The sequence below is a fragment of the Ictalurus punctatus genome, chromosome 7 (assembly GCF_001660625.3).
Source record: "Ictalurus punctatus breed USDA103 chromosome 7, Coco_2.0, whole genome shotgun sequence".
Taxonomy (NCBI): Eukaryota; Metazoa; Chordata; class Actinopteri; order Siluriformes; family Ictaluridae; genus Ictalurus; species Ictalurus punctatus.
In genome coordinates, this window is record NC_030422.2 from 32,332,626 (window position 1) to 32,354,980 (window position 22,355).

Sequence of the window (22,355 nt, forward strand, 5' to 3'; positions counted from 1 at the left end):
TCTCTCTTTCTCTCTTTCTCTCTCTCTCTCTCTCTGTAAGAACACAGGAAGTTGAGACTTTAACACACACCACTGCTCTGTCAGTCAGTCAGTCATTAGAGAGACAGGATGGAGTTCAGTCCACTCGCTGTGATGCTCTGTGAGTAAATGTTCTCTTTGTGTCTTCATTAGAGTGAGTGGTGGGGTATAAAGTTGTTCATCTGCAGTCTGAATGTCCTGAGTGATGAGTTTATTGTGTGATTAGGACATTGTGTGTACTTCAGCATGACTGCTCAGGTGGATCAGTGTATCCATATCTGTTATGAGAAGGGTTTAGTTTGATGTGTAACTACTCTCAGTAACTATGATAGTTCAACAGGTAAGAGTACAAGTAGAGCAAGTTTAAAACACAGGGTTTAAATAATCTAATGAGTGTAAACGAGTCTGTATTGTTGGAATCTGTAGCTGATCTTCTGTGTCCTGCTGTCATCTGCTGCTCAGTGACAACCTCTCATGATCATTTGATCTGCTAAAAGAAAATGACTGGATGGTGTTTGTACTTTCACCAATGGAAGTCAGGGTTTTGAATAACTGAAATGTCTTTAGCTGCTGTGGTGAGACTCTGGTGGTGTTTCCTGTGCACAGAAAGGTTTAACAAAACCATGTTAGTGTTAACTAGACTTACTGAGAGAATGCCTTGTAATCTACATTCCATTTTTGTTACTATTATGGTCTGTTCAGGGAAACATCTCAGTACAGCAAGTTAAATCTAATGCACAATAATAACAAACTGATGCACAGTACAAAAAAATATGATCACTAATCATTATTTTCCGATCTGTGTGAAAAATAAGAGCAATAACTGCAGAAACAAACACTTCTCATTAGTCCTGTACTCACACAGAGCAGTGACAGTGTTAGAGGCCTGAGAGCAGAGACCAGTTCACGGATGTGGCTTATGTTCTATTCTAATGCAGTGCTGCAAATTCAGCCATGAAGAAGGGGAGGAGGTGTGAAGGTAGACGTGTGAAAACAAAAACTAACACTTAACTTTTTAACTGTTGATATGGTGGCAAATTTAACTCCACTGACACGCACTGAGCTCTTTTAAAGACAAAAGTTGGCCAAACTGAAAATCCCCATTTGAAGCCAGAGTCTCCACAGCAGGGCCAGTTGGAGACAAAATGACTATCCAGAATGATAAGACTTCTGAACATACCCTCACTGGCCACTTTAATAGGAACAATATGCAGTTACTGGAACACTATGCTATTACTATCACTGGGTATATTATATTATTACTATACTGTTACTATACTCTGCTGAGTGAAAGGTCGTAAAAGAATTCATGACGTTACATATGTCCATTCTCTTTCTCTCTGTAAGAACACAGGAAGTGGTCAGGCTTTAAGACACACCACTGCTCTGTCAGTCACTCAGTCATTAGAGAGACATGATGGTAGGTAAGAGTAACAAGTAGAGCAAGTTTAAATCACAGGGTTTACACACTAATACCTTTTTAAAAAAAAAAAATAATAATCACCAATCATGATTTACATATCTGTGTTAAAAAATAATACAATGCAAAAAATGTGCAGAAACAAACACTTCTCATTAATCCTTTTTTCCATTTTTGTTACTATTATGGTCTGTGCAGTGAAACATCTCAGTACAGCAAGTTAAATCTAATACAATAATATCAAACTAATGCATGTTTTATTCACCATTACTGATTATGTACTTATTTAAAGTCTTAAAAACCACAGCAAATGAATCCGTCGATGGGAGGTACCCACGGTAAGCCGCTGGATGCGGGTGTGTCAACTGAAAAATACATGAACAAGATGTGTATAAAATGGTGTATAGTTCAGCAGCCTCCCCCAGGTCCTAGTGCCAGACCAGGAACAAGTTCAAGATGCGATGGAAAGAACTGTTGATGAAAAAAGATATGAAAAAGAAAATATATGAGATATTTTAGATATATTGATTTGCTTGGGGGGGTCTAATGAATATTGGGGGGGGGGGGGGGGGGGGGGGTTCCCCCTCAAAATAGGCCTAGCGACATCCCTGGCGTTATCTGTAGTAAAACTGTAACAAGAACATAATGGGGTGCAAATGGAGGAATGGTTACACACGCAGGTTTGCACGGGCACATTGATATATGAAAACAGAGAAAATTCCTCATAACCTACAGCATTTTTGTTACTATTATGGTCTGTGCTGGGAATCATCTCAGTGCAGTAAGTTCATTCTAATACACACCAACATCAAACATTTTTATTAATAATAAAACCAGCACTATTTACTTATTTGTGGCATACACACACACGCGCACACACACACACACGCACACACACATACTCTCACGAGCGCACACACACACATGCACACACATGCCCTCTCTCTCTCTCTCTCTCTCTCTCTCTCACACACACACACACACACACACACGCACAGGGAAGTGACAGTTTCAGAGGCCTGAGAGCAGATACGAGTCAGCAGTTGTGGTTTAGCTTCTTCTTTTTTTTATACAGTGTTGTGTGTTCAGCAGTGAAGAAGGGGAGGAGGTGTGAAGCTGGATGTACTAAAGTGATATCTGACTTGTAGTAACTTTAATTTTGATGGACAAATATAACCCCACTGTCACTTACTGAGGTGTTTTAAAGTCAACAGTTGACCAAGCTGAAAACATTTGCACGTTGCATGGATCCATGTTGATGCCAAATCCTGAGCCTACCACCTGCATCGTGCAGCAAAAATCAAAATAGGTGAGCCTGTGACTAATCGAGGCTCGGATTCCTTTTCTTGACTAAGAAGAGTGATCTTCAGCTGTTGTGGTCCATCCGCCTCAAGGTTCAACATTTTGTGCATTCTGAGATGCGTTTCTGCTCAAACAGCGGCTATTTGAGACACGTTTCCTTCGACTATTGGTCATAACTTATCATTTCCAACCTCTGACCAGGAAAAACCATAGAAAACATCCCCTCAACTCGAAATTCCTACTTGAGAACTCGGGGTGGTCTTCCCAAATAATAAAGTGTTATCTTTAAAGCAGAAACTGGATCCTGCAGTAGTATTACGCTGCATCTGCACTGTACTGTAAGTCTGTTATACCCGCTGTTATATTTCAGTGCTTTAAACAGTCATGAGGCCTAACATATTTCCAGTAGATCTGTATGAACACTAGGTTGTTATACCACAGAGCTAGTGTCATCATTACAACAACAAACATCTTCTATTACTATGTGGATAGTACACATTTCAGTTCATTCGAGAATATCTGGGTTTATAACGGGTCTGGTTCTTACCTTACTGATGAAGGGGAATTGTAGTTGGCGAGTAAGGGTCCTTTCACACTGAGCACAATTAAGCGACATGAATGTTTGACCCAATGATGCTCTTAAATAGAAACAGTAGATCCCGATGGAACTGTTCACACCAGGTGTGATCATTCACGATGCGACAAAGCAACACTTTTTTTTGTCCAGTGTGTCGATTTTTTTTCCCCTGCAACGAAATGGACCGTCGAATTAGATTTGAGCTTTAGATCACGTGCCCGGAGACGCTGCTGTTGCACAAATGGGCGAGATTGGTGAGATGATTTCACAGAAAGTGTTTTGAAAACCAGTGTAAACACTGAAGGAGAGTATTCCGGAAGAGAGAATAGAATGGATATTGAGTTCTTGTTATCATTTGCTAAGTTTCCATCCATTTTTTGCACATTTCTGTAATCGACAAAGTGAAAGAGAGTAAAAAAGTTTGCGATATTTGCTGTTTCCTGTCTGTTTCCATCCAACTGGCCTTTTACCGATAAAATGGTGCGTGCATCAGTTACTTCTGCATTAAAAAGTGTCGTTTGCTCAGTGCGGGTTCTCTCTCTTTCTCTTTCTTTCACACACACACACACACACACACACACACACACACACACACACACACACACAGACACACACACACACACACACACACTCACAACACCTGGAGAGGAACAAACCGTCGTCACATGTCATAGCATAAGGTATATTTCTTACTGAAATACTTCATATTCGTTTGAATGAAAACAAATATTTATTTTTATAATGTTACAGTTGGACATTTTGTAGCATAAAACAATACTCAGTATGTCATTTGTTATTTATCTTTATATTCTTGTTGAAAGATGTCAGCAGTAAACATAACGGGATAGTAAAAACTGAACCGTCACTCCATTTATCAAAGTTCTTCCACCACGAAATAAAGTGGCTGGTCTTGGGCATTAAACTCTGGTTTTGTTATTGCATTATATTTCACATTATTTCATTCAGACTAAAAAAGCTTGATGATGCTGTTCAAAAAACACAAAACAAACTTTCTGCCTCCCTTTCTGGGTAGAATCCACATACAATAAGAAAAGTTAGTTTCTGTGCTTCTTAACAGTGTGTGTTGTGGTGCTATGCGCCAATATTTATGTGATTCTTCTTCTAAGTGGTCAAAGACGATAGGCCGTTCAGCTGAATAGTGGTTTGTGCCACCTAGTGTGCAGGTGTAAAATGTATTCTTGGTCCTCGCCACCTATTGAGCAGGCGTGAACTAGCTGAAGGCGATCAATCGTTTCGTGTTTGGTGTGAAAGCACCATTCGTCTGCGGTTCACTTCGCTTTATCGCATCGCGCTCAGTGTGAAAGGATCTTAAAGCTACAAATGCCTTTCTCAACATCAGCTGCCTCCGTAAAAATCTTCTAATACGACTACCACGATTAATTTAAAATCACTGTGATGCATAAGCGATAAACCTATTAGGCATGCAAGATGTCGGTGTGTCACCGTGCCCCAAACGACTCCAAATAAGCCACAAAGTAAGAATTACAGTGATAGACTCCATCGTGCTGTGAGAAAGTGCTTATCTTACTGTTTTCTTTTTTCTTAAAAAAAAGGTGCATCGTAATGATGTAAGTGTGTTTCATGATTTATATCTCTCGTCTTTGTCTAGTTTAGCCTGTTTGCTCATCGCTTGACCATTGCCTGTTTTTGACCTTGACCCGGCCTTATGTTATTGGATTTGTCTGCCTGCATCTCAATAAAGAAAATACACTTAAACTGTGACTGCATCCATCTCAACCTCCATCACATGACACCAAATAAATCTTGAAAGGTGAAAAGAGAATAGAAGTTATATATGAAGTTACACATGTCCATCCTCTCTCTCTCTCTCCCTCTCTCTCTCTCTCTCTCTCTCTCACTCTCTCTCTCACTCTCTCGCTCTCTCTCTCTCTCTCTGTCTCTCGCTCTCTCTCTCTCTCTCTCTTTCTCTCTCTCTCTCTCTCTCTCTCTCTCTCTCTCTCTCTCTCTCTCTCTCTGTCTCTCTCTCGCTCTCAGAAATGATTAAAAGAAAAATATTAAATTTGCAATAAATAGACTCACTACACAAATGCCTTATAACCTACATTTCCATTTTTGTTAGTATTATGGTCTGTGCAAGGAAACAGTACAGCAAGTTCACTCTAATACACACTAATACCAAACTGATGCACAGCACAAAAATATAATCACTAATCATTATCTTCCTATCTGTGTTAATAAATAACGTCAGAAACAAACACTTCTCATTAGTCCTGTACACACACGGAGCAGTTACCGTGCACTTATTCTAAGGTGCCCAAATACAATTAATTTAATATTCATGTGGCTCATTTGCATATTTTGGTGCATTAAAAAATGTATTAATGCACTTACAACTGCATACATATACAAGTAAAATAAAAAGAACATTCCTATTTTAGGAAAAAATACAGAAATGTTTTTTCCCATTTTAAAAGCATTATTTTAAGCAGTGAGATCAGACACGACACTCTGAAATACTAATTTTGTTGAAAGTGCATTAATACATTTAGTTTAATAAGCATGTGGCTCTTTAACCTTATTTTTTCTTTTACTCATTTACTTACACCTTTGGTTGGTTTTTGGTTATATGAACACTTGGTATCTGGTACTGCACATAACAAAGAACTGACATGAAATACTGTAGAGTTAGCTGAGATTAATGTTTATTTATTTGATTTTACAACATGCTGTCCTGGATCATTGCTGCCGTCGTCCGGCCTGTTGTTCTGCACGCGCTAACACACTCTTTATAGTTTGTTTACATTTGTATGAACATTTTTATTTATTTGTGTTTACGGCTTTTGACAAACCCAGGGGAACTGTTTTCAATTTGGCTGATGCAAGAACACACTTTGAAGGGAATTAGGAGGTTTGTAGGGAAGGTCGTGGATGAGCAGAGCTTTCCTGTCAGGGTAGCTGACTGTAGTAACATCAATCTGACACAAAAGAAAACAGAAACAGCATAAGAAGAGAAACCTGATGAATTTACAGTATATGATGAGTGTACGCTGGTGTTCTTAGACATCAGCTAATCCTGATATTCACTTATAAGGGTTTGTCATGATTAAACCATGAATCAACCAATGTGAGAATATTTTAGGGTGTTTTACAGCTTGGGGGAAAAGCGAGTGAGGTCTCTGGAGGCTGAGTCCCAACTGCATAAGTAGTGGATAAGTAGTGGATAAGTGGATACTAGATAAATAGTACCAAATGGGTAAGTAGATATAACCAGTTCAGAGTGTTAGCTAGTATATGAATGTCTTTACATTTCTCTGTTCTCCTTTATGGCCAGAGTGGATAAATGGGGAAATGGCTTTGCTGCCAGGAATCACACAGAGGATTTGAAACTTCTAAGTGTCAAACTTGTCAGGATTTAAATTTCTAAGAATACGCTTCTTCCCCATTGGACTTCCTGTATGTTTGTTCATTAGGCTTACTGCACTATTATTCCAGGGGGCGTTCCTAGCTATGGCCCAGCCTTTATCTGCATGATTTTCCTAATAAAATGTCCTGTGAGTTTATGTCTTAAGTAATGTTGGCGTCTATAGTAATTATAAGCGATTCTCACGGGATTAGTGATCTCTGTCTACACAATGTACACATGGTTATAACATTAAAGATTCCATGAGTAATACACTCCCCTCATTTTACTTCAAACTGATTGTTTTGACCTGTATTATACACGCTTATTGTAGGGCTTGTGGCTGCACACACATTAATCATTAGTAGGTCACATGACCATAGCATGTATGTAGGCTATACCTGTTCTAGGAACTCAGTAATCAGCGCTTCATGAGCATAGATTTTAAAGTGGCAGCGTGACATTAATAATGATTTAACCTCTCAACTTTTTTTTGTTTGAGGCTTTCATACATGACTTTACACTATTATCTAGTGATTTTTTAGAGTAAACGCATAATAGATAATTGAGAGTCAGAAACAAAAAGTCATCCAGACTACAGTCTAGCAGCTCATTTAGAACAGCTTTTCACACACCTTTGTTAATCTCCGTATGGGGTAATATCATTAACCAGGGTTTACATGTTTCCATTAATCTACTCATGATTTTCTCATCACCTCATATTCACTTGGATGTCCTTCAGTCACATACCACTAGAGGGCAAAAAAAATAAATAAATCTAGTATTACTGTGGAAAAAGGAACGAAGAGCAGATACAGAGTCTGCAAGCACTGAAATAGAAGGTAAAGATCACAGATACACCCATTCTCGTTCTTTCTTTCTTTCCGAGTAGTGCGATCTGACAGCGAGAAAACACAGGAAGTACTGAGACATTAACACACACCACTGCTCTGTCAGTCAGTCAGTCGTTAGAGAGACAGGATGGAGTTCAGTCCACTCGCTGTGATGCTCTGTGAGTAAATGTTCTCTTTGTGTCTTCATTAGAGTGAGTGGTGGGGTATAAAGTTGTTCATCTGCAGTCTGAATGTCCTGAGTGATGAGTTTATTGTGTGATTAGTGCATGTGCAGAATGTTACAGTGTGCGGTCTGTTGGTTTTATGTCCCAGAGCTAAGTTTTTCACACTTCAATAAAGTTAAATAAAGAAGAAAAACACTTTAATGAGCAGAATAGTGACCTTTAAGTGATTGTAGTTTTTGTTTATTTATTATTAAGAGCGCTTAGAATGTATTTCTTACAGATGGTAGTTTAGATTTCCTGAATAAGATTTAATCTTGTGGGTTCGGTGTCTAAAATGTGCTGTTTTCATTAATACACTGAATATTTTCCATATTTACATCATGTTCTGTTTCTGTTCCCTTTTTAGTGCTGATTTCACTTATACCAGTGGCCCATGCTCAAGGTGATTTATATATAGTTTATCCTTTATACTGTGTGTATAATTTATTTGTTTTGAGGCTGAGAAGTTTGTGCACAATTGATTGTCACAGTCAAATGTGTTGATTTATGTACATTCTATTTGAAAAGCAGTAAAATATATCGAGTACCTACATGATGCCCTGTCTGGTTTTTTTCTTTCTTGAAAACAATTTGTGCCCCCCTTCTGATCTCTCTATATAGTTTTACTCTGATTAAATGCCTTAACATACTGAATATAAAACAGAACAAGTTTAATGACAGCAGCACATGGTAACAACTGACATAAATAGTGCTAAATAAAATGTCCCATGATGCACCTGATTTCTTAATAGTAAGTAGGTTACACATATCAGTATCAACAAGTAATAAAAAACATGTACTCATACTCTGTCTAAATAAATGATATGTACACGTGGGAATTAGTTTATGTAAGGTTTATTAACAACAGAATGTTTTATAGGGAGGCCTAAAGCTGTGGTGTCCATAACGCCTGATACACATGTGTTCACTGGAGAGACAGTTACTGTCAGATGTGACGTACAGGGAGGAGGAGACACTCAGTGGACATACAGCTGGAATAAGAATAACAGACTCACAGACCGCACAGTGCAGGAGTTCAGAATCCGGTCTGTTCTACACTTTCACCATGGTAACTTCACCTGCAGAGGACAGAGCAGTGACTCTCAGAGCTCAGAGATCAGTGATGCTGTTACACTGACTGTATCAGGTGAGTCTGTGGGTGTTTTTTATTTCTTATTTAATATATTAACATTATTTTTTCGGGTTTGGATTTTGATCTGTCAGTAACTGAGACCCTCTTTGTTTAATGTTGACTTTCACTTCCCTGTCTAGTACACACAGATCTCTTTCACAGGAATCATCATCATGTCTTGTGCAGGTCTTTATATTAAGTTTGCAGTATAATTGTGGTGAGTCAGTCTGATTAATAATACACAGCGAACATTAAGGAAGAAGGCAGTAAATCTCACCTTGTGTTGCCTCTGCCATTATCTGATTTATTATCTGATCATGTGAAGCATTGGATTTATAAGGTTTTATCTGAGAATTCTGTAATTTTGAGAGATTTTGATGATCAGCATCGTCCACATCAGTCTGTGTCTCATCACATGAGGTAGAAGTCACTCACAGCATTTAAATACCAGCCTCATGATCTTCTCTTCACTTGACACTAACACCGCTGGGGAAATAATCCCTGATTCACTTCTGTTCTCTTCACTATGGTTCTAGTTATTAATGTCTTTGTATTGAGGTATTTATATATTTTATAACTTTATCTGCTGTCGTCTGTACAAAATGTGTGAGCACTCCTCTCTGTTTTATGTTCTGAAGTCATGCTCCTGCTAATTTTTTAAGAAAATGCATTTATGTTCAGATGGTGCTGCAGGATTTGTGCAGGATCCATAAAATAATAATCTAAAATCAGTAAATACAGTGTTTTACACTTCAATATAATCATGAATTTTGTTACATAGAAAATATACTGAATACCAGCCGTGTAAGAAAAAGTACGAAAACATCTTGTATCGAATGTTAAATCTAAATGTTTGTTTTAGACACAAAGCACATGTTAAAGCACAGTGAATCTACTGCTTATGTTATAAAGAGAAAAGCAGTTCTGACTCCTTCATCATTTCATACCAACAGAAAAACCCACACCGACTGTGAGAGTGAATCCTCAGAGCTCCGTCTACACTGGAGACACCATCACTCTGACCTGTGAGCTGCAGTCGACTGGATGGAAGATTCAATGGTATAAAAATAATCCGTCGTTACATCCTTTGAGCACTGAAGAAACAGACCCACTCAAAGTGACAGCCGATAATGATGGAGAAACAGTGTACCAGTGTCGAGCATGCAGGATAAACTACAAGCCAGGGCACTCCTACTACTGCACACAGTTCAGTGTTCCTGTCAATATTACAGTGAGAGGTATGTCATGATTTTTTCCCTTTTTCAACACAGGTTTATTAGAAGGGATGAGAAAAAATATTGCTTAATTATTGTAATTCCTTATTATTCTAGAATGTTCAAATGATCTTTAAATATAAATGGTTTAAAAGTATTTGTCATTTGCGGCTGGTGAGATCCAATGCGAAAAAACAAAGAAAAATAACGAGGTAAAGTTATAACTATAATTTAAAATTATAATCATTGGCAAATTGCTGTGATTTAAAAGGAATAAAACATGAGGACAATAAAATAATCAGTACTTCAGGGTGGAAACAGTAACTCGGCTTCATAACACCTCCACATCACTCAGTATTTTTCTATAACAGTGTGAGACTGAGTGTTTTATTACTTACTTAAACTTTATTAAAAGAAGGAAAAACACACAGAATACAGTACGTCTGAAACCAGAAACTCCAATGTGTGAGAAATGTAAGAAATTATCTTCACTTCCTTACAGTCTAAACACAACATACTATATTAAATAGAATAATAAGTAGTGACAAATACTATATATGGAAATATCTTGTAAATAATTATAACATGGTTACATGTGTGTAACTAAACACCTGAACTACACAAACTGTTGTAAAGCCTTAAGATTTAAGCACAAATTTACTGTAATTAAATATAATATAGTACACAAATCCTGCCTCATGCTGTAATCTTAATTATAATCTTTTATTTTTCAGACCATGAGAGCTGACAAATTATTTTGGAAATCACACAAAACATCACATCGTTTTTTTTTTTTTTTTTTTTTTTGCACAACACTGTTTCTTTCTTCTACCAGTGACAGAATCACAAATGTGGAAGTGCAGTGATAATCATTAGTCCCATATGTGTGGTGTTTAAATTAAAAACAATAATTTAAGAGTTAATATTAACAGATCTCACAGATTGTAAAAAATAAACAATTTATTTGTAAATTAGCTAATAGAGTTGATAAAAGCAAACTACTGCATTCTCTATTCCACTATTCCTACATCATCATTATACACTTGTGACATTCCCACGTGGAAGGAAACGTTTATCCAAGTTTAGTGAATCCAACTACGCCATCCTGGGGGAGAACCAGGGAAATACTCCCAAATAAAGGCACACATAAGTTTTACCAATCGAGTCAAAGAACATGAGTGTGAGACATGAGTATCAATATAAAAATTATATTTTATTATAACACTTAAGCATCATTAACACTTAACCTATAAATATAAAATCACCCTCCCGTGAAGCACAATAAGACTTTTAAAACTAAGCACTTCTCCAGGCTCAGGCTTGGTGGGAACAAGGCAGGCCAGCTACAGCTCGGGAGGTCATCCAGACCCACCTCAAGTCACACCAAAATCATCAAACACTACCTACACCACGAGGGAGTTGTTGTGTTGGCACACTGAGCACGCTGTGAAGCACACACCACCGAATGAAGGCAGCTAGCCTCCCATGTCCCACCAAGAGTCACTGGCTCCTGGAGAGAAAGAAGACATCCATTAACCCAAAATTACACAAAAACATTTGACAATAAACAAAGAAAGAAAAAACAAAAATATTGCAGACACCGTGGTGAGGTGGCTATAACACTCAGTCCCACTGACACCACCACATGCAATAGAGGCAGTTAACAGCACCTAAGCAGAACCAGCATTATGGTTAACAATAAATGAAAAAGTATAGCCACTATAGCATGGAGACAATAGGACATAGTATACACCACATCAATAGTAAGGTGAGTGTGTAGGAAAACAAACCTGAAAGAACAGCTTTGAGGCTGGAAAACACTAATTTACCAATTAGTCTCTCACACTACATGTGGTTGAAGAACATAAACCAAACATACATCCTAAACTAAAATCAACAAAAGTAGCAACAAAATAGACACTGGAAAAATGAAAAATAATAGAAAAATAAAACAAGACAACATAAACAGGGAAAAACAAGATAAAAATAACATCAGCAACAAAGTAAAACTGATATGCAACGCGGCGGAGGTGAGGCACATAAACAGACAGCCCGAGAGTGCCGCTAAGAAACACGACCAAAGCAAAGCCCGTAAGTGAACCAGCCCAGAAAACTGTCCATAAGCAAAACACTAAAGCAAAACAAATTAAAAAACGACGGTCAAGCAAAACAGTAGCGTCACATGTAGCGTCTTCGGCTAGGGATTTGTCTTAGAGAAGATTTAGACTCAACTCCCCACTCTCACCTTAACACAAAGATCAGAGAGTCAAACTAAATCTACCAAGTCCCAAAGTGAAAAAGGGAGAGGTGCACTTACCATTGGGTTGAACAAACACCAGACACAAAGTTGTGTGATAACTCACAGGTAACGCGGCTCAATATACATACACATATACATCCATATACATACACATATACATCCATATCCATATCCATATACATCCATATACATATACATCCATATCCATATACATATACATCCATACACATATACATCCATATCCATATCCATATACATACACATCCACATACATATACATCCATATACATATACATCCATATCCACATACATATACATCCATATACATATACATCCATATCCACATACATATACATATACATACATATACATATACATCCATATACATATACATATACATCCATATACATATACATCCACATACATACACATATACATCCATATACATATACATCCATATACATACACATATACATCCATATACATATACATATACATATACATATAATTCAGCCACCGGATAATGTTGCGAACACTGAACATCCTCTCCGCCTCCAACTCACCACAATGCATGCACCGCCAGCTCCACCCTAAAACTCTCTCTCTCTCTCTCTCTCTCTCTCTCTCTCTCTCTCTCTCTCTCTATATATATATATATATATATATATATATATATATATATATATATATATTAGTCTTGAGATGTTCACCTCATTACACCGTGAGCAGAGCCTCAACATACCTGAACGGAAATGAAAACAGAAATGCCAGGGAGTGAGGAACTCCGAATCACAAAGACACATATGCGCTTGCCAAAATAAAGGGTCTTAAATAACAGGGTAGCTCCCACCTCATTGGTCTGCCGAAGCCATCCCCCAAGCAGGGCCAATGGGATAGTTAAATCACTTATACTGCCACACACTCATGAAAAAAAACATCATGTGCAATTAGACATTCATGAAAATCTTCTTACTGTGTATTAAATAAATGTAGATAAAATGTGTTGTATTTCCTGTGTACAGAGAGACCAGGGGCAGTACTGAGTGTATCTCCACAGAGCTGGCTGACTGAAGGAGACTCAGTGACTCTAAGCTGTGAGATTACAAACTCCTCTACAGACTGGACATTCAGCTGGTACACAGCTGTTCCCTACAGAGACGACTTAACTCAAATAAAACATAATCATGGCTATATCATGTATGTGGAACTCCTCTCAGACAGCAGCAGAGGATCTGGAGGCAACTACACTCTCAGTCCTGCTGCTCTTAATCACACAGGAGTTTATATGTGCAGAGGAGAGAGAGGAGAACCAGCCTTACACACACAGTACAGCAATCCACAGCCACTATGGATCACTGGTGAGGAAAAATAACAGTGGGTTTAGGTTAAATAGTAAAGATGTGACTGTGTGAGTGTAAGAAGAGATTCATGCAACATTAATTTATTAATAAGGAATTTAAAGAGCCCTAAGTGCTGGTAGAGTTTTCCCCTTTGTGATATTGGTGAAAAAAGCCATATGATGTGTTTGTGTGCTGTCTCCGTCCCTCATCTAGTCATTGGTTTATTTTCCTGGAAACAAAGAGGACTAAGGAGATGATTAAGGATTCAGGATCTATGGGCAGGAGGATTTTATTATAAAAGCCAGAAATCCAGAACAGGTCAAAGAGACACACAATATTCGTTGTGAACACAAGACAAATAGCAGAGCTGTAAAACTGGCAAGGGTCAAACACAGTAAAGTACAATATAAGAGAGCAGAGGGAAAATCCAAAAGAGTAATCAAAAGCAAAGGGTCTAAACACAGCAATGGCAATCACAAATTAAACATGGCTCTGAACTTTACATTGTGCAAATGCATGTGCTGGCCTAATGTAATCTACAGTGAGGAAGAGACCTGGAGGTGGTGTGCTAGAGCTAGGCTAATACTGAGATGATGGTGATGTCTGGTGGTCATGTGATGTTGATGTGATGCCCTGATCATGTGCACCTATTCCTAGTTTCACCTCAAACTATTTTTGTATTTATTCCCTCTGTGTTGTTCTGTGTCTTTGCTGATTTTTGTTCCTTTGCAGCAGCTGAAGGACTTTCCTGTGTTCCTAGTCCCAGTTTTCATTTTATTTCTCGGTTTTGACCTTTGCCTTTTTGCAGCATTTATGAGTATGGATGATCGCGTGTTAAATCTGTCTCTGTTATGACCCATGCTATGAACTGTAGCTTTGATTCCAGATTAATAAATATAATTCTGAATGCACATGCACTTGTATTCTCATTATATTCCATATTACACCTATTCTTATTTACATGACTCTCTTCTGTGTTTAAGGTGAATCTCCTCCAGTCTCTCTGATCATCAATCCCAGCAGAACTCAACACTTTACTAATGACTCTCTCTCACTGAGCTGTGAGGACCAGAGTAACTCTACTGGATGGAGAGTGAGACGATACACACACAGTGAGGGAGTGTTAGATTGTTCAAGGGGATCAGTTACAGGATCTACATGTAATATCAGCTTCCTCTCCACATCCTACACTGGAGTTTACTGGTGTGAGTCTGAATCTGGAGAAAACAGTAATCCTGTCAACATCACAGTGCATGGTGAGTCTTCATGTAGTGTGTTTATTGTTAAAGGAGAAGGGAAATGTTTCGTTACAGAATATTCAGAACTCTGAGTTTCCAACTGGGAGAACTGTTCAACAAGACACAGACATTATTTTCCAGACTGAGTAGAAGTACATGCTTACCGATACCCACACTGATAATGACATGAGTAACTTACTGAGTATTAATCAATCAGGGATGTCATAGAACATTTTATTTCTCTCTGTTTATGTTGGTTGCTGCTGTGTACAGATAACCCATTGTGCTTAGATGATGTTTAATATGCTATGGTATATAAACAGTGTCTTTAATAGAGTGTGAAGGTGGAACCTGAGTTGTATCAGTGAACTTGGTCATTACAAATGAGTGCAAAGTGCTGGTAGCACATCAGATGTTGGTGTCAGAGCTTGTTATTTTCTTTTTAAACAATTACCTATGATGATACCTGATACTAGTTCCAATGAATCCATAATTTGGACTGTGGAGACTCATTTATGCAGATTATGTACAGATTAATTAGAGATATCATTAATTTTATTGAACATGTGATTTTCTGTGTTCTAGATGGTGATGTGATCCTGGAGAGTCCTGTCCATCCTGTGACTGAGGAACATCCTCCGACTCTACGCTGTTTATATCGATACCCAAATTCCTCAAACCTCCGAGCTGATTTCTATAAAAATGGATCAGTTCTCCAGACACAGACTACAGGAGAGATGATAATCCGAACTGTCTCAAAGTCAGATGAAGGTTTCTACCACTGTAAACACCCAGAGAGAGGAGAGTCACCGAAAAGCTGGGTCTCAGTCAGACGTGTGAAACCTTGTGAGAATTTATTTTTATTCTATTCTCTTTTAAATAACACAGTTTATATGCACAGTGTTTAAATGTTTAAATTCTGGTCTCTTTCTAGCTTCAGTCTCAGATTCTAGAGCCAGTGCTGGAACAGTAGGAGTGGCTGTGGGTTTGGGATTTTTGTTCATCGCTTTACTGATCTTAATGATCCTGCTGTGGTCCTACAAAAGAAAAAAAGGTCTGATAAAGGTTTTAGCTATTTTATGTAGAACATAATCAGAATTTCTAAAGAATAAAACAAATTTGGATCTATCACATAATTGTGGAAAAATAACTAAAGGTTACTTGGTGTAACGAAACAGGACAGTGGGCAGGAAGTAGGCGCAGGAGCGCTGTCTTTTGTTCATAAACAAACAAACAAACAAAACCAAACACGGGTAACGCGGTCTTTACAGAAATAGATGGGAGCGAACATGAGACTAAAGTCGAGGCAGGAAACAGGACCTTAAAATGAGACCGCTAGCATGCTAAACCTACAAGCTACACCGCTAACACCGACATCTATCACACTGGCATCTACGTTACTAATAACGTCATCCACCAGAGGGGTTTAAATACCCAACATAATTAATACTAAACATGGACACCTGGGGCAAATTAACGACAACTCAAACATGAAGGGAACAAACCAAAACAAACGTCACGTGTCCACGTCACCCAATTCAGTCTCTTGTAAGCAGCGCCACAGTGCCATCTGCTGGCCGTGGCGTAACAACTTGGTGAATGAATAACTGAAAGTGTTGATGAAAAGATCTTGACATTATTTTGGTCCGTGTAAGAAAAAGTTTAAATACAATGTAGATTATAAAATAAATAAAAAAGTACTTGCACATATTAAATATAGAATAAGAACTGTAATGTGGTAAATTACATATTCATATAATTTATATTATTCTATTGTTATTATAAACCCACAACCTTTTATAAAGTCACATTTACAGCTAAATAACCCAATTTCATAAAATATGGTAGAAGAGCTGATGAGTTTTAAGAAAATTCACTGTGATGAGAATAAATGTAAATTCTTTTAAATAAAAATACTATACAAAACCTGCTACTAGCTTTATCTTAATTGTAAGATGTTGTTGTTGTTGTTGTTGTTGTTGTTGTTGTTGTTGTTGTTGTTGTGGTTATTTTTTGTTTTTTATTTCGGTTAACTTATGCAAATTCTTACAAATTATTTTGGGTGGGAATTACACTGAACCTGGTTTATTAATGAACTCTGCATTTTTATCATTTTATTAAGTTGTACATATGTCTTTATTACAGGTTGTGCAGTTCAGACATGTAGTTCCACTCATCTACCTGCATATTGTTATTAGAATTATATCATAATTAATATTTGTATCTATTCCTACTGTATAATTGATCTTCTGCAGTCACTCTGTTTATTACACTGTAATCAGCGCTGTGTAAAATAAAGTGTTTCTGTTACCATTTACACCCTGTTCAGATGTAGAATCTGTCTCCCTCTATAGAAAATCAGACATCAGAGCAGAATCAGATCCGGTCAGGAGCTGAAGACTCTCAGTCAGGACACACACCACTTCAGGCTGGTCAGACACTCTGTCAATCACTGTTTATTTCTACATTTATTAATCATCTCTGTAATAAATAGAATTCAGTAAATTCATTTGATTTGTTTGAAATCTGTTATGTTTTGTAATCTACAGTCACATTTACAACAAGTTCAGTTCATCTTCATTCTGTTTTCTGTAGGAAGTGAAAATGTTTATGCCGCTGTGGATCAGACAGATACGAGTGGAACAGGTAGCTTTATTTCATTTCAGACATTTCCTCTCGCATTAGGAGAATTAATTATAGATTAACTCTATACAGTAAAGTACAGAAGTGTCTTGTAGTGATTAACACACTGCACTGTGTTCAGGTGAAGCTGCAGCTGAGAGCAGAGAAGTCACTTACGCACAGGTCACGAAGAAAAAGAAGACAAACAGGAACAATGGTAGAGTATTTTTAATGCTACAACATTTCATGAATTCATTAAAAACAAAATCAGCAAATAACTCTTGAAGTCTTCAGAACATTCAATCATTTAATACATAAACATCCAAGCATCTGAGGTCATGACCTACAATTTTCCTCCAGATCAGACGAGTCAGTTCCATCACAGGCTCCATTAAAAAAGCAGGCATGTGTTCTACATAGCACTAATCACAAAGTTATCACACAGTGAAAAGATGCCACATGCTGAATGATAAAGGAAGCTGAAGGAAGTAAACTCTAGAGATTAAAGATCTACTCTAAAAAACAGCTAGGGTTCAGTGTGGTTTTGGCAGGAGACTGATAATGACTTATGTTTTTGTGTGTGAGTTATGATTGATGTATTACACGGCTAAAGATCATTGGGATGGTTTTGTTCTCTGCTGCTGCAGGTGCTGATGCTGAACCCGGTGTTGATGATGTGACTTATGCTGAGATTGAATTTAAACCAATGATAAAAGCAAAGAGAATGAAAGGTAGAGCAAAATGAAGACATTTTATTTCATGTCATAGATCACCTGATTCTACTCTTGTTTTATGTAACGAATAAAACACTCTGCTGTGCTGTTATAGGAAAATAATCAGTGACAGTGTGTTGTGATGAAGCAGAGTTACTGTTTCAGAGTTCCTACCCTGAAGGTGATGATTTTCCTGTTACAGCACATCCCAAAGTGTTTTACCACAGCAACGTCCCTATTTAATTCATTAAAGAATGACACGTCAGACTTTTCATCCATTTATTGTTGTGGGACGTCTGCAGAAATTGTGTAACAGCACGTATAAACTGCCGTTCCTTTACCAGCTTCTCTTTTTTCTCTTAAACTGAATAATAATAATTTTAAAAAAATCTGTTATGTTAAAAGCATAAAGTCCTCTGTCTTGAAGACTTTCAGAAAATGTCAGAAAATTTCTGACTGTCTCACAGTGCCGACACTGGAGACTCCTTACATAAATGTTAAACTTCTTACAGGAAAGTCCATATTACCAATTACATGCTGGTGCATTTTGTTAAACCTGTTTATTCATGTATTTTGTTACTATAGAAATGATAACGTATTAGAATAAAGGCATTATTATAAACCTTTGATTTTCAGTTGCACTACTGTCAGAGCTGCTGTTATTGAAAATTAATCAATGCCTTCTGACCAATCAGAATCCAGAATTCAACACTGCTGTGGTCTAATGTATTTTAATTGTGTATGATTTAATATCCAGATCATTTTCTATTTAGATGAGCTGTAATGTTCCAGGAAATTAATTCAGGATATCTTTATTCCAACTAGAAAATGCCAGTGTGGGTGATGATACTGTCTACTCAGAGCTGAAGCACAGCATGGGGGTAAGACTCATGACATTTACAGTATAAAGCTTAAAAGACAGACCAAACACCATGAAGTAATAAATATGTTTAAAGGTGTATTGGGTAGAATTTGTCATCTAGCAGTTACAGTATCCATGTACACAAAACCCCGCCTCACAGAATCTGAAAGAGTTCGTCCATGTTAGTTTGGTAGCTGTCTAGATAACTTTCCATCATCTCATTCTACTTGGACAGTTATGACATAGTTAACTATGAACATGCAAAATACTGACACGCCAAATAACGTACTGATTTCTTGCTGCGGTCACTGATTCAGAAAGTTAACTAGTTTGTAATATCATTGATGGCAATATCAGGAGAAATGTATTTATAAACGTATTTATTACAATCTCTTTCTTTCTCTCTGCAGTGAGACATGTGTCTGTGTACACTGATGAAGCTACAGTTATCACACAGACAGCTGGAAACTGGAATTTGTGTTTGTCTTCTGTTTTTCCTAAAATGCTCAGAAAGTAGAATCTGCTCATCTACTTCCTGAACACAGGAACGTTATACTTATAATTTTTTCTTTTACTGCTTTTCTTTTTCTACTCATTCTGTTTAGAGTGCACAATTACAATTAATTAATATACATGTGTCTCATTTGTGCATTAAAAAAGAAAAACAAATCATAATACGGTTAATTTTTATTAATGTACTTTCAAATGGATACATATAGAAGTAAAAGAAAATAAAATATGTGTATTTTATGGTGCAAAACATTTGTATAAAATTATAAAAACGGTTTCTTCCATTTTAAAGCATTATTTAAGGTGAAACACGACACTGTAAAATACTTATTTTTCTGTTCCTCATATACTAATCCCATTGAGCGTACATTGATAATTAATTTAATACACATGTGGCTCATTATATTTATTTTTCTTTTAATCATAAATTTACACGTCAGTGCTTTTGGTTGGTTTTTGGTTGGATATGAACACTTGGTATCTGGTACTGCACATGCCAAAGAAGAAGAAACCTGAGTGAAGTGTGGAAGGCTTGTCACTGTTTTCTTTCACAAAGTAAGTTATTCTTGTTCATGTACAAAACTTCACAGAGGAAATAATTAATTAAGATGAAAGTAAAGTTGGCTGGGATGAATATTTATATTTTTGGTTCTGCAAAATGCTGTCCTGGAGCATTGCTGCCACACACACACACACACACACACACACACACACACACACACGCACACACACACACACACACACACACACACACACACCTTTTTAAATACATGTTGCTTTTGAATTTTTTCTCTTTATAGTTGACATTTTTGTAAACATTTATTAATTGTTCATATTTACACCATTACAAATGACCTGATGCTTTGAAATCGTTTCACCGCGTTCATAAATGTCACCTGAAATGACTGTGTTTGTGGTTTAAACAAACTAACTTTAATTACTGCCAGAAAAATATTTTCACTTAAAGAAAAGTAGAAATCATGTGACTCACTATTGGCATTTAAAAAAAAATAAAACATTTTGAAGTGACTGAAGACGACTGAATGAAGGATGTTGATTTTCTAACACATCTGAGGCACTGGCACTTAAATGCAGTTCGGTTGCTTTTCTGTCATAAACACCTGGAGTAAAATTGTAATGAAACAAATGACCTTTTTCATTTCTTTAACAGCTCACACTGAATACAGAATCCAGAACGCAGTCATAGAGGAGTGAGCAAAGTTCATCTATAAAAAGAGGATCCGTTTAATGTAGAAATCATTTCATAATTCCTTTAGAGTCATTTTGTGGATTGTAAATAATACTGATCTGTCAGAATATCAGGTTTAGAAACCAAAATGAACTTTATTTTCCAGGCTTTTGGAGTCAGGTCCACCATTACCCGTTTTGAGGGGAAAAAGTCATAATATATAATATTACTAGAATAAAGTCTGAATATTTCAATAAAAAAAAAATACTATGACATAATGGTGCGTATCACAGCAACAAAACTAGCCAAAAGAAAGATGTTACTTTACAAATAAAGAAATACTTCATCTTCTGTCGCATCCGCACCAGATAATTATTAGTATTAAAACTCACACAGTGTGGTAAGGAAAATGATTAGAGGAAATGAAATGAAGACTCAGGAGAGCGCGACCTCTGGTGGTCAGTCGTGGCACTGCAGGGAGCGAGAGTGACAGATCATTGCGTGGAGACAAGCTCCGCGCACTAGTCCCTTATTTACATATCCAATGCACACAGCACTCTAACTTTCCCTCATAGCTAATCTAATTCTAATCTAATTTATATGAAACACACCCTCATTTATAAAGCTGTAAAAGCTGAGTTAGAGATGTGTCTCAAGTGTCTGCAAAAAATAATAGTTTATAATATTATAATAATATTAACTGTACATTAAAGGCTATCAATAATTTTTATATGTGACAATTTTATATTTATTTTGTGTTTACGAATGTGAAAGCTAACTGCACAGGCTGAAAAAATATATATATTTCTTAATGCGTTGGTCTTAATTTGATGTAGAAACAACCTTCAGAACACTAATGCAGGCGCAGGGCAGAAGCAAGTGCAGGTATGGCAGGTTAATGAAACAACAACAACAACAGCCAAAGGATAAGGCAGAAGACAATAATCATGAACATGCAGAGGTCAGGTGATCAGGCAAACAGCACAAGTAGGGCAGGGCAACAAGACGACATCATAAACGTAAGCAAAGTCAAAACACCAGAATAAACAGACACGATAGCAGGCTTGATAACAGCAGAGACATGACAACTGAGCGTACACTCCTCACTTGTTCAAGTGTTTGAACAGTCTCTATTATAGTGTGGTGTGATGATTGTGATCAGGAACAGGTGTGTGAGATTAGTCCTCATGAGAAGGTGACGTGTCTGTGTGTTACATTGGGAAGTGTAGTCCTCTTCAGCCATGTTTGTAGTTGTTGGTGCATTCTGGGAAATGGAATAGTTGGTTTGCCGTGATGACATATTGCCAATAAAAATAGCTTGCATTATTAAATCTGAGCCGAATTAAAACATTTTCTTTAAAAAATATATTTTAAATGAAAATTGAGAATGTATTTGAGTAAATGTGATTTGAAGATCAGTTACAGGAGTGATGATGGATCCTGACAGGATTAGACCACTTTAGCACGGAGGATCATCACAATGAGAGCGACAGTAAAACATTTACATTTTACACATAAA

The 22,355-nt window shown here is 37.1% G+C and overlaps 1 protein-coding gene across 5 annotated transcripts; it reads left to right on the forward strand.

Moving 5' to 3' along the window:
• The first annotated feature begins 44 nt into the window (after positions 1-44).
• Positions 45-19,897, forward strand: LOC108262332 (Fc receptor-like protein 5). Of its 5 annotated transcripts, none has more exons than XM_053681701.1 (16): positions 45-139; positions 6,631-6,703; positions 7,592-7,711; positions 8,124-8,159; positions 8,637-8,903; positions 9,842-10,126; positions 13,385-13,720; positions 14,686-14,958; positions 15,526-15,786; positions 15,875-15,994; positions 17,295-17,372; positions 17,536-17,586; positions 17,705-17,779; positions 18,210-18,293; positions 19,101-19,156; positions 19,548-19,897. In XM_053681701.1, the coding sequence occupies exons 3-16, from the start codon at positions 7,681-7,683 to the stop codon at positions 19,548-19,550; spliced, it is 1,956 nt and encodes a 651-aa protein (XP_053537676.1). In that variant the 5' UTR covers positions 45-139; positions 6,631-6,703; positions 7,592-7,680; the 3' UTR covers positions 19,551-19,897. The 5 variants fall into 5 exon arrangements, with proteins under 5 accessions (XP_053537676.1, XP_053537677.1, XP_053537679.1 ...); XM_053681702.1 differs by having other exon boundaries at positions 17,711-17,779; XM_053681704.1 differs by having other exon boundaries at positions 15,887-15,994.
• The last annotated feature ends 2,458 nt before the right edge of the window (positions 19,898-22,355 follow it).